This window comes from Cydia strobilella, chromosome 18 (assembly GCF_947568885.1).
Source record: "Cydia strobilella chromosome 18, ilCydStro3.1, whole genome shotgun sequence".
Classification (NCBI taxonomy): domain Eukaryota; kingdom Metazoa; phylum Arthropoda; class Insecta; order Lepidoptera; family Tortricidae; genus Cydia; species Cydia strobilella.
Window position 1 is genome coordinate 15,614,043 of NC_086058.1, and position 14,524 is coordinate 15,628,566.

Here is a 14,524-nt window from a genome sequence, read left to right on the forward strand (position 1 = left end):
CATACCTCTTTCTCTTCCTTCACTTTCATAACATTCCTCATACACGCTCGCCGGTAAAGTAAAGTAAGACCATTTTATGGTACTAATAGTAATGTTGTTAGTGTTCGTCTGTAGGTTCCTTTTCATAGGGAAGGACACTAATGGTGCTTATTAACTATTAAGCCTAAGACCAAAAATAAATCAATGCGGTCTTAGAGTTTTATAGTCGGTTTAGGTAATTTATTTCCAAGAATTGAAACAGCCACTACTAATATATACTTCTTGAGCCCGGCGCCCACTATCGGCATGGCTAAGACGTCCTCAGGCATGCGGAGGTGTGCTTGGGAATGTCGAGGCATGCTCGGGCGTTCGCAGGCATAACAAGGTGTCTTAGACATGCCAGACATGCAGCTTATACTATTGAGTCACACCACCCTCTTTCTCATTAATTGCTTACTCTTGAGCAACAGTTCCAAAATCAAACTGCTTTTTCAATGCCTGTTACAGTTGTAATACGCGGTTGAGCAGTAGCTGCAGATCATGGAGTCAGATCAAGCTAACTCTGCAACAATCTCTCTCTCTCTGCTCTGCAAGCATTAGCAATGATAAACTGTGGCTAGGTTCAGGTTTTTCCCGTATACGGTATAAGGGATTTTATCGAATACCGTAGTGACAGCAAAATTTGTAAGGCAACGTTCAAAATCGTTCACACAGCTAGACCGCGTTCCCGCATAGACGCCGTGTGAATGATTTTGAATGTTGCCATACAAATTTTGCTATCACTACGGTATTCGATAAAATCCCGTATACGGTATACGGGAAAAATTAACGCGTGTGAACTTAGCCTTAATGTCAAATTTCTATGAAATATACGTATAACGTTAATGCCACACCTTACTTTGGTCCGTTCAAGTCGCTGCAAAGTTACCTCAGACGGCCTCTAAGTCTAAGTTCTCTACACCGTTTGTATGGAGTCTGGCTACTGATATGCTATTGTATATGTGAACGACCGCTGTGCTATGACTGGTATCTACTGAACACGCCGGTTTGTTCACAACCGAACCGACATAGCACACCTTCAGTGATAATTGTATTTTACCGGCATTTTCTGAGGTTCTAAGTCTTGCCATACATTCTGACACAAGTTAAATTGTACTTTACTATAAAATAAAATGCCTAATGATTATCAGTTTTTTTTTTCATATATTATAGGACATTCTTACATAGATTGATTAAGTCCCACGGTAAGCCTAAGGAGGCTTGTGTTATGGGTACTCAGACAACGATATATATAATATATAAATACTTAAATACATAGAAAACAACCATGACTCAGGAACAAGTAAGTATCTGTGCTCATCACACAAATATTGCCCTTACCGGGATTCAAACCCAGGACCATCGGCTTCACAGGCAGGGTCACTACCAACTACGCCAGACCGGTCGTCAAAAAGTTGCGTTGATAAGTGCATTGAATTTTTAATGAGCGAGCGACGCGCCTTAAAAACACATCTTTTTGACCATCAGTAGACGGATATACAGACTCCAATATTATAACATATACAGTGTGGAAAGAATAAATGGGCCCTGGAGGGAAAGTACCTCAAAGCCACAGAATGAGTAATGTAATAGTAAGCCTTATGTTAGCTCATTTTGCTTAAAGAATACATTCTTTTATTTTTAAAAAGAAAAGAAACTGCAACTTAAATTTTTAAGGCACTTTCCTTCCAGGGCCCATAATTTTTTTCCACACTATATAAATACAATGTGCTCATACAAAATCTTCTATTACTGAAAAGAAAATCGATATCATCGATATAATTTCTCGTCTAAAATATTTTGCTGCATCATCAGAGCAGCATCCCTATTGCATAGATTGCAGGGTAGCACCAAAGATAGATATAACTCCGTAATAGATGGATACAGTCTAAGGAAAAAACGTGCCTCGAAAATCAAGAAAATTTGATTCTCGTTCAGAGGGCGCTACTAGTTTTGGCCTACAGTCGTATAGATGGCGTTGACGGTTTCGTTTGTTATTTAACAATTTTAACGCATATCAGTGAAAGAACATGGGTCAAAATCATCAAAATAATTAATGCAAATAAAAAAATCATTTATCTATATTTAAATACATTCTATCGTATTTTTATAAATCTTAATTTTTAGTTTTAAAGTGTGTCGACAGATGGCAGTGAATTTACTGGGGTTACAAAATTTACTATGACAGTACCGCTCTAGTATAAGTTACTCTATGGTAGCACCAACGGTCTCCTAAACGCATTTGTCGTCAGTGGACTGCCCACTGATGAGGCGTTGGAACCAATTACGTGAGCCCAGCGCATCATCGAAATAATTCGTTTTAATTAGTTTTTTTAGGTATTTATTGTTTTACTACATAGTGTACAGACTAACATAGATATAGGTAGCATATTATAATTTTTGTACTAGGTAACACTATATGGGTTCTGTTCTGTGCCTGAAATAAATATTTTCAATTTCAATTTCAATTTCAATTTGGTAACTTTTTATTAAATTGATCCTTTTGAGTCGCTTCCGACACCTAATAAAATAAATCTGTAGCATAAGTATTTTTTGTGATCTACCACTTCTACCAGTATTTACCTTAACAATAATACTATATTTCGTTTGCACTTGGAAGTGCGCACGTTTGTGCGCAAAATCAACAGTCGACGTTTGTTTGCGCGCGCGCAGGTCTAGCATGTTATCGTTATTGAGGGGTTAATAGTAGATTGTTAACCAAGGGATGAAATGATGCCTGTGTTTAACTTTAAACACTACTTTTCATTTCGAATACGAGGAAAGTAAATAGTTTTTTTTTTTTAAACATGACAAAGTATACAATTTGCGGGAATTTTCAATTAACAATTTATTTAGGCAAAAGTTTCGTTATTTATGGAGTGGAGAGTCAAATATCAGAATGGATATTATATAACAAATCCATTTAAACTCGAACTTCAATTGATAACGTAAAAAAAAAAAAAAAAAACATACTTCGAACGTAAAATGCCCTAGTGCAGACACGTATCATTTTCTGAACACCATTTAGAACAACAATGACTCTCTTTCAGAGCATGAAAAATGAAAAAGTTTAAATCTCTTTAAATCTAAGTACCTACATCTATCCCATCATCATGGAAAAGACAAAACTTAGATTTCTTTACTGTGTCTTGTACCTGTAAGTACATACCTATTGTTACATTTTTTTTCAATATTTCTTATGAGGTCTTCCTACCATTTGGATATGTTAAAATAATGGATGGTTCTCTCTTCGTAGTCGCTTTCCTTTACAAAGCGGGAAAACGCTGAGAACGCATATAGCGCTACGAAAAATATGTTAACGCAAATAAGTATTTTATGTTTTTTTTACTGTAGTAAGGTAACCGATCTACAGTGATAAAGGATAATTAAAGTGTGCGAAAGAGAAGCTATCACGTTGAACATTTCATGAGTGCGAAAGAGGCAGACTACAAATTTAATGAAAAAACGTGACCACTATAGAGCTTAATCGAAATTAAAACTATAGAGCTTCATAGTAGAGTTACATAGCGATCGTTTGAATATACCAATAGGTTAGCGTACTGTAAAATACGAAAAGGTGTAATGCTCGTAAATGTAAGCGGAAACGAATATCGACAGTATTAGTGTTGTGTATCGACAGAGTAACATCCCTAGTGCGCAATACGTAAAAGCTGATAAACAAGACCAAATGCGGGTAGTTCGAAAAACTCGCGCGTCTAGATGTTGATGTCAACTTTAGCCAGTCTTCACCGAGACCACGGGGACAACGTCGTCCTCGAAACGTCAGTTAAATTTCAACCTTAATTTTACGCAATTAAGTCCCGTTTTAATAAATAATAACGAGTAAAAATCGTGAGTTTAAAGTGACTTGAAATCATTCCGATTTTGGCCGCACTTTTAATACTTGACAACAATCTTGTACATTATAGATGTGTCAGAAGCCGAAGGGCTTCTCGCTGCTGAGGAAATACTGGTGCCGCCTCAACAGAATCCGCACAGGTCATGGCAGATGCATTTATATGCGACACAAATAGGGATGAAACGAGAGCCCGTTGTGTGACTGCGGCCTTGAAGATCAAACTACCCAGCACATTGTTGAACGATGTCCAAAGAGATGTTTCCAGCAGCCCGGTGGACCTCTATACCAATCTGACACCTGACGAGATCGGTTGGCTGCGTAGCCTGGATGTCGACTTATATCAATTTGTACTATTAGTATATATTGCCTACAATAATACGCCATACGCTTAAATACAGTGTAAACTATATAGCGATACTCAAGGGACCGCGGACGTTTTTTGACGCTATAGAGAGTTTTCGTTATATAGAGAGAAATGAAACAACATTTATTTACATACAAGATATATACAGTGGTACTACGTAAACGAAATTAATAACTTTAACTTAATTCCTTGGTTCCTTGGAGCTTGGGACGGATGTTGGTGTGGGATGCTACCTGCGTAGACACACTGGCACCGTCCCACCTCCAACGGACTAATGTAAAAGCGGGCGGAGCGGCGGAAAGCGCCGAAATTTTAAAACGTAATAAATATAAGAGCCTCGGTAGAGAGTATCATTTCATTCCATTTGGAGTTGAAACTTTAGGTCCATGGGGTCCCAGCGCGCATAAGTTGTTTGCAGAAATCGCGAAGCGTCTGGTTGACGTAACTGGTGACCGAAGAGCTGGCGGCTTTCTCGCACAACGTATCAGCATTGCGATACAGCGGGGAAATGCCGCCAGCATCCTTGGTACAATGCCTCAAGGGCCTATTTTAGATTTAAGCTAGTTATTAATTTCGTTTATAGAGAGAAATTAATATTAAAGTGAAGCAACTATAGGCAACACAATACATGTTGACTTTATAGGGAGTGAATCGTTATATATAATATATCGAGTGACGTTATAATTATGGAGTTTACACTGTATAAATAATAAATGTGTGAGCATGCTAGTGAGGGCTGAGGCGGTGGCACAACTCATCAAGTTGCCTGATTTGCGGACACCAGCTGTTTACTTTGAAACCACAATCTACGCGGCGGAATGAGTTTGTTTTCATAAATCACTGCACTATGTAACCTTGTGATTATTAAATCAACATAAATTGCAGCAAGATTGTCAGTGGTGTGATGCCATGAAAACATTTTTAGGAGCAAAGCTATTTTTCCAAAATTAAGCTTTCATTTACAAATCATTCGCTAAGGTTTTTTTGTCTTCCGCTTCTCAAAAGCTTTTCCTCTCACGTAAATCGGTAATGATGTTTAAAGTATGTCTACAGTTTCTCATGGGTAATTTCACGCCGTTTATCACAGTATGCCACGTAGAAATAATGATCATCCGGTATAAAGTGAACTCTACAGCGAGTACTGAGTAATTTTTCTTGCATCCTTGATGACATTGTGGTTTAAACTGCACATTACTGGTAAAAACGTTTTTTTTTCTTACCGGCCGGAAATCGTCAACTTTCAGCCCGCTGCGTTAAACGAAGTAACCCGCCAAGTGCGAGTCGGACTCGCCCACCAAGGGTTCCGTACTTTTTGGTATTTCTTGTTATAGCGGCAACAGAAATACATCTGTAAAAATTTCAACTGTCTAGCTATCACGGTTCATGAGAAGCCTGCTGACAGACAGCTAGACGGACAGACAGACGGACAGCGGTCTTAGTAATAGTCCCGAGTTTACCCTTTGGGTACGGAACTCTAAAAATAGTATACACAACTCGGCTAGTGAATAAGAAAGCCTCAAATCACATGTCATTGTTGGCCGAAGCGAAGCCGATACATTTCATACTTTACTGCCCTAATAGGTATGTTATAATTAGGTACCATTGTTTTTTAGTATCGGTTAATATGTGTCCCGCCGAGTTTCTTGCCGGTACCATATTGGGACAGATAGGTACCCTCCTATAATTTAGGAGGGATTTAAATCTTCTCGGGTCAGATAAGGTTAGAGCCGGCGTAGCTTTATTTGGGGCATTTTCTATGAAAAGGGACCTTATTGTCGATGGCGCTTACGCCGGACAGCGTCGCGCGGCATTGTATTTATATCGGAGCATCGCGTTTATAATGGCGTAAGCGCCATCGACAATAAGGTACCTTTTTATAGAAAATACCACATTTGATGTTCATAAACGCATTGTAATATGCCTACTTGATAAACTAAAAATATCTTTATCTTATCTTTATAATGGATACTTCTGTATTCTTGTGAACTTAAACAACTAATCTGAATTGAAAGATTGAAATGTTTGCAAGACAAGTATTGTTACCAAGAATCAAATATAAACACGAAATCGTTGCTGGCGAATGTTTATTTAAAGTTTACAAGTTTAATATCTCCCACGGATTGTCCGTTTCGGTGCTACGATGTTACAGATATACACGCAGATAAGTAAGGTAGTGTTAAACTTATAACAACTTTATTTGAATTAAAATAAAAAATGTACGCCACATTGTAAATTTTTGATGCGATTCGTTTAAACAATATCTGCCACCTACACTTCCGTCTCGCTTTTAAAGTACCTACAGTGTAGACATGAAAACCTGACCATGAACCTGACCTGCGGTGTCAGCATGGTTGCATTTTTATCACCTGTCACTATGCCTGTCACTTTCGCACTTACATACTTGTTAGAACGTGACAGGCATGGTGACAGGCGATAAAAATGCTACCGTGCTAAGCCCGCTGATAGGTACCTATGATATATCATATCATAGAGTAACTTATACTAGAGCGGTACTGTCATAGTAAATTTTGTAACCCCAGTAAATTCACTGCCATCCGTCGACACACTTTAAAACTAAAAATAAATATTTAAAAAAATACGATAATATGTATTTAGATATGGATAAATGTTTTTTTTTATTTGCATTAATTATTTTTATGATTTTGACCCATGTTCTTTCACTGATATGCGTTAAAATTGTTAAATAACAAACGAAACCGTCAACGCCATCTATACGACAGTTGGCCAAAGCTAGTAGCGCCCTCTGAACGAGAATCAAATTTTCTTGATTTTCGAGGCACGTTTTTTCCTTAGACTGTATCCATCTATTACGGAGTTATATGTATCTTTGATCATATGATAAATCTTTAAAAAAATGTGCTTTTCAAGCAGCACTTTTTAAACAATTTGTGAATATCAAACTACATAATAAAAATATAATCATAATATAACGTTACATTATCTGTGACTTAGCATTATATATTCCACCGTACCCATATTTTTCACATAATAAGGTGCAAGATAAGCATAATTTTCAACCGCAGCCGACTATACCTGGGCTTGAGACCCCACGCGGAGCTGACTTGCAGTTCCTCCTTCATTAACACCAGGGGCCTGTTTTTACTAGCTATAGAAAGTTACTAGGAAATTAATTAGAAACGGCTTTCTTACTTAATTATCCTTGTAAATTTATACAAGAGTTAGTACAAAATTCTGTTTCCTTTTAAGTAGCCTACCATCAGTAGCCTCACCTTAACTTTCGACAAAATAATTTTGCAAAATATCAAATGATTGATACCTCTAGGTACCTACTAAGGAAAATGATGAATGATGGTAGGTACTAAGAAAAATGATTAGGTACCTATGTTCATACGAACATTACTGTAACTATAAGACTTTTAGATTTTAGTCACCAACGAGTAGGACTTTGGACTAGACCGCGCGCGAAGTTAACGACAACCGACTATATCTTTTTAATTTTTGATTTTCAATTTCAAACTGAGTCGCATCAAAAATTCGAAAACTCATCCGCTATCATTCTTAAGATGATGTTGGGACTGTCCCGCACTCGGCGCATCAGATTTTGCTGTTTTCTTATTTCAAAGCAATTTTCAAAGCATTTATTTATGATTTATTTCGTGTAATTGTGACACATACATTTTATTAGTAAAAACAGTTTTGGTTAGTACCTAAGCCTAAAAATTTTACCTATACCTAAACCTAGTTACAACTGTTATGGAGCCCAAAGGGGAAGGTAGTCCCGCACAGGTGTAGCATTAGCGGACATTCGGGCTTATCCGCTATCATTCTTAAGATGATGTTGGGATTGTCCCGCACCAGATTTTGCTATGTTTTCTTAATCCAAAAAATTCGCAAAACATCAAATAATCCAAGAAACTGTGTACGAAGAACACACGGTTTTTAAAGTACGCGATACGCCTGGGTCAGACTTTTTCCCCTCACTAGCTCGGAAAGCCGTCTTTTATCCTTTAAAACAAGCGGGGAAAAACTCATTTTATCCACTAGTGGGGAAAGTAATTTGACCTTGAATGGAGCGTGTTTAAGTAGCTTGACAGATAACAAAACGTAAAACGCTCATAATAATGGTTCGTTCGATATTAATTATCATTAAATAAATGGTTTGAGAATCTAATAAAAAATACCAAATTTAGCTTTATTTAATAATATAAGAAACGTTAGATTTTTTATAGTGATGTTAAATATAATTCTGAACGCACAAGTTGAGTCGATGCAATTTCAAAACGCATCGTTGACATTTCATACGTCAGAACAGAAATGTCAACATTGTCAACAAAATTTTTAAGTACTTAAAAACACTTCTCACCGACTCACGTAAAACCAGAATTTCCAGTGTTTTCTGTTATAATATCGTACAAATATTAGTGTTTCCAGTGATGAAGATGATCTAACGCCTGTGGATGTTGCACTTTCCTCGCTATAGTGAGGGGAAAAGTATTTTTCTTGCCGGACCATTTGTTGGCATATTCCAACCTTTTTCTTCTTCAAAGCTTTAGTTTAATGCTTTAGTAAAATGTACCCTTAAATCCTTAACTTTCGTATTGTCAACAGCAAGGACGCCAGTTTTCCCGAACATTTTAGCCTGAATCTCAAAACTTAAGATAAAAAGTTGTCCAAAACGGCGACATTCTTGTATTGTCCGTGGTCGTGAGCCGAACGCTAATGACGGCTAATTGCACTTTAATTTTGCCCTACGTTTGGATCCGCCGACCACGCACTTTCTTTGGCTTTTAAGTTTAATACCTACATATTTAATGTGAGTTAACTTTAAATCCAATGGCGCCTTTTTGATACGAACAGTAGGTGACTTTTCCTTTACCCGAGTACGGGAAGGGGATTTTGGCAGGTTATTTGTGTAGTATGTAATATTATGTATGTATGTATGTATATGGATAAGGTATATTTGTGCCAAGTCACAGAATAAGTAATGCCAAGTGTTCACCGTACGGTTACGTTAGGTAGCGTTACAACCACTGTTTTTTTAATGTGTTAATGTTACTTGAGAACTTTTCCTGCAAATTGGACACCATAAAAACTTCAACTATACCAAATATTACTTATTCTGTGACTATACTTTGATACTTTAGTCATAAAGTAATAAAATGTCAATATTTACTTAGGTACAATAAAAAACTACCACCTCAGCTTGTGTGGTGAACAACACTTTACGTTCGTACGAATTAAATAAATAAATAAATATAATAAGACATTCTTACACAGATTGACTAAGTCCCACAGTAAGCTCAAGAAGGCTTGTGTTACGGGTGCTCAGACAACGATATAACCGCGAATTACTTACAAAAACTTAGAATGTTTAGATTTGTTCTATTATTTTCTTTAAAAAAAGGCCTGTAGTAGCATAGCAAACATACCATAATATTTCGATTACCGCCGCCCATGGACACCCACAAGACCAGAGGGGTTGTAAGTGCGTTGCCGGCCTTTAAGATGGGAGTACGCTCTTTTCTTGAAGGTTTGAAGGTCATATCGGTCCGGAAATACCGCAGGCGACAGTTCATTCCACAGTATAAGTAATTATAAAGTGTTCAATTCATGTGTCTTTTCGAAACTGCGCTTCTAAAATGTTTTCATACGATACGAGCCCAATGCCAACAGTATCTCTAACAATGTCAACACAAGCTTATAAAACCTTCTTTTTGTTACAGGTGTCTACATCGACGCAACATCCGACCAAATCAAAAATGTCACAACCAGCGGCAATTCTGAGTCAAATAAAAGTTCTTTTAACTGCAGCGTAACTTTCTTAAATTTTGATTGTGCCCAAAGGTCAATCGAGGTCAAATCTGACGTTTCTTTTCGTTAACGTCAATTTTATTCGATGAGATTACAATTTGATTCGTAGGCGTGTACTTAGACACTTTAACACTTTTTAGTTACGTCGTTACGTATTCCAATTTAGATCGTAAAGATTTCGAAATAAGGTGCAGAATAATTTATCGGTTATTAAAAAGCTTTTTGTTTACATGTAGTGCCGTTGAAAATTTTAATGAGTTAAATTGATTGATATTTTGACGCGATGTTGCCGCTTCGTTGTTAACAGTGTACAAATTACTTTATTGTTAAATAGAAAGCAGCCAAATGTGTAGGTAGCCGTTAAAAACAATAACAAAGTATGAATGTGCCTATATAACATCAAAACAGTGCTTAAAAAGAAAATAGTGTTCCAATTTTGAATTAAAAGCAAAACAAGTGCTTAAGTTCAAAAAAGAAAACAGTGTTCCAAATTCAAAACATCAATTGGTGATTCGGAATTCGAATTGCAAATAGTGTTGTGCCAGTGTCGATAACGCGTACGATGTGAGGTAGTGAGGTGAGGTGATGAAACGCAGCAAGTCGTACACGTGGCTGTCGGGGCTGCTGAGGATGCGGCCGGAGGAGGAGTGGGGGGCCCCGTGGGTGCGGGCTGAGGTGTTGCAGCAAGACAGGTTCGTGGTTTTTGCTTATTTCCTGTGTATGTACTAGACGACGACATACACGACATATACTCAAATACACAGAAAACATTCAAGAAAACTAAGATAAACAAAGAAATGGGTTGGCCTAAAGCAAAGGGGGTGCAAAAAAAGACTTGGATTTTTTTTAGTAGGTACAATAACATGTCTGTTCTCCTCCGATCGTCGCGGTCAACCTAACACACTCCTCCTCGCTTCGCTCGTCGTCGCACCTATCTTGTCTCTGTTACTTAAATTTACCTGTTCCAAATGATCGATGTTAATTTGTCAAGTAGTGGTTTCAACTTGCGGGTCAAATATCTCGGCCATTTTTGATTTTAGAGAAAAGTTTTTCCTACAAAACATGCTTATTTTAGTGTATTCTTTACGATAACACAATAAAAAATAGGTGTCATAATAACATCACTCCGATGAAAAATTTTCTGTCGGCACCCCCTTTGCTTTAGTCCAACCAAGAAATGCTCTTACCGTCTTTGTATCCGCCAAGATTTTTTTACTTTGAGAACACGGTTGTTTCGAATCCAACGCATACAGAAAGACAGCTGGTGTTTCATGGAAACATAGTATTTATAGGACACATTTTAATAAATAAATATTATAGGATATTATTACACAAATTGACTAAGCCCCACAGTAATCTCAATAAAGTTTGTGTTGTGTATACGTACTTAGACAACGAAATATAACAATTGAGTAATGAGTATAATATATAAATACTTAAATAAATGGAGAACACCCATGACTCTGGACTCTGGAACAATTATCTGTGCTCATCACACAAGTAGATAGATAGATAGATAGAAAAAGTGATTTATTTATACAGCTGCAATTACACACAATATTAATACAAACACATCAGAAGAAAAAAAACTAATCACTACTTACACTAACAAAGAAATAAAATTATAACGAAAATACTCTAATAAAAATGAAACAGAAATAGTGTAAAATTATGTGCAAACTGTGTGCGTTGCAGCAGGACAAAAGGGTCACGGCTCAGTGATACGCTTCGCTCTTTGGAGCAAAGCACTGATTTTCTGCCGGGACCCAGGTCACAACAGATAAGTAAATGCCCATACCGGGATTTGAACCCGAGACCATTGGCTCCACAGGCAAGGTCACTACCCACTAGGCTATATAGGTCGTTAAATATAATTGCATACAATACAACGTAAATAAGCGTCGATTTCCCCACTTAAGTTATTGTTGCGAGCCTAATTATCTATGACCCCATTGCCTAACGGTAACGCCTCGGTCAATCTGACGATCGTGAAAGATGTAAAATTAAAGGTTCGGAAGACCAGCATCGACTCATAACCATTGCTATTACAATTTGAATCTTGTGCGGTACACATTAAAATTGTTATTAGAATAGTAACTTTGCTACAATAGATATGTGATTGTATGTACTGACTGACACCGTCAAATGCCGTCAATTCGCTATGCAAGAGCATGTGATTTGATTATAGTACATTAAGGTATCAACAAAACGTGAATATTCGTGTGACGGAGACATATTGAGGTACAACTGTTTGATGTTAATCTATAGAAAATGTGCGTAAAAATTTTTTTTTGAACGAAATATTTTACTTATTGTTAGGTAATATTTATTTCTATCTAAACGAAGATGCTGTTAGGTATGTTTCTTGTGAAGTTGTCAACTTTTTAAAATTATAAACTGCGTTTATTTTAATTTTAAAAATCTGACACTAAACATTTTTGAAAATCTAAAAGATTTGTGCTTGTTGTCTGTATAAACAGTAGAAAAGGAATTTTGATCGCGAAAATTTTTTTTGAAAAAAGATTATAAATACATTAGTATAAATCTCTTTTCATCCTTTGTAGTTTAATTTGTCACGTGTCACAAAATGTCTTTAAGCATCCGAGTCGTGAACATGAATGGAATAGTCACAGATTATATAATACTATACGAATAGTGAAACAGACATTAGTGACGTTACTGCCCGATAACACGGTCAGAACGGTAATTTAAATCGACAATTTGTCGCGTCACGATTGTCGAATGGGCGCGTCACTAATTATATGACACTATTGTTGTGTCTTATTGCGCGTTATAGGGTTCCATATAAGCAAAACCAAACCTATCCCTACTAGTATTATAAATGCCAAAGTAGGTCTGTTGGTCTTTCGGTCTGTTTGTAACCTCCTCATGCTTAAACCGCTGCCGCTGAAGTGATTTACATGAAGTTTGGTATAGAGATAGTTTGGGTCTCGGAAAAGGATAGGTTTGTAGGTACTATAGCTATAGTATATGAGTATAGGATGTAGGATATTCTTTTATCGGGAAACTCATAATTCTACGTAGTCGTAGAGGCTAGTACAAACTCAAACAATGTGAACACTTACAGGCCAATTCGACGGTACACGGACATCAGAATGATATCTGATTTAGTTATATCGTGCATTTCGCTCGCGCTAGTTTGTACATTTATTGGCGCGAGCGACAAGCATCACAAGCACGATAACTAAATAAATGACATAATTTAGTTATCTTTCCGATGTCAATACGTTCGAATTGGCCTGTTAGAGAAAAATTAAAGAACACTAGATAACAGATTATATTTGCCAATAAGTGATATCTTCCATAATACATTTAGGTAGTAGAAACTATGTCTGTTTTAGAGTTTCATTGTCATAACGAGTACTGTGACGAATACTTTGCTAATGTATTAAATTAATTTTTAATACAGTTGCTCAAAAAGTGCTACTTTTCGTGGCTGTTTAGCGTGCGGAAAGTTGGTTTTTACTTTTCCAATTTTTTTAAATTTTTACTTGTTCCAATTCATGACTACTTATTGATGAGTGTTAATATTAGTTTCTTTTAAACGTCGGAATTAACATAAAAACCTACTGTTAATGTAAGAATACAAAAAAAAATGCATATTTCATATTTTATTACTTACCTCTTCATCATTATAAGTATTATAACACGTTCATTTTTTAATGTTGAAAAACCGTTCTTAATAAGTTGTCTGAATGGAACGGAACGCCTGTCAAAGAAGAGGCGTATTTTCTTACTGCAAGAATGTTTTAAGTTTCCAAAGGCAACATTCGATATTGTTTTTATAAATATACGATACACAAATAATCGTAAATAACGATATTTAGGTAATAATAGTACAATGTTTTAATATTTACAATTGTTTCTGTCTTATAGAACATACATTTGAAAAAAAAAAACTTTCATTGAAGTGGGTTCAATAATAATAACAAAATCTATTCTAGTCGAATAAAAGCTAGAAAAAACACCTCTTCATAATGTCAATGTCAATGATGTCACAGAATGAATAATATGAAAGTTTCGAATTCCATTTCTTGCTTGCTTTTGTTGCTTTTCTTATTTTTTCGCAACTGTATTAAAAAACGTCGTTCTATGCACGTGCGGAAATGTCATTCTTTACTCGTCCCGAGTCTTGCCACTCGCCTACGGCTCGTGGCAAGATATCTCGATACTCGTGAAGTGATGACATACTTTCCGCACTAGCATCGAAATGTACTATTGTCATGTTTCCATCCATATTTAAATTGTATACTGTAATTTTTGTTCTGACTGTTTGTTTTATCTGTGTTATTTTGTAATTTATTATAAGTGAATTGAACTGTATTTGCATGCATGCAACTGTGCTTAAACCAAATAAATATTTGATTGATTGATAACCCAAACATGCATGCATGCTAATGCATCACGTAGAAAGGCCCAATTACCACATGCATAATGCTATGCCATAATATGATGTAAGCAACGATAGC

General features: G+C 36.4%; 2 protein-coding genes across 2 annotated transcripts in view; both read left to right on the forward strand.

Annotated features, from left to right (window-relative positions):
- Positions 1 to 14,524, forward strand: part of LOC134749601 (phospholipid phosphatase 3-like) — a 462,302-nt gene that overhangs the window by 444,242 nt on the left and 3,536 nt on the right. The gene's annotated exons all lie outside the window — the stretch shown is intronic.
- Positions 10,464 to 14,524, forward strand: part of LOC134749594 (protein prickle-like) — a 518,207-nt gene continuing 514,146 nt past the window's right edge. The window contains exon 1 of the mRNA XM_063684600.1: positions 10,464 to 10,726. Coding sequence (XP_063540670.1) covers positions 10,620 to 10,726 — 107 coding nt within the window. The 5' untranslated portion in view covers positions 10,464 to 10,619. The remainder of the gene's footprint in view (positions 10,727 to 14,524) is intronic.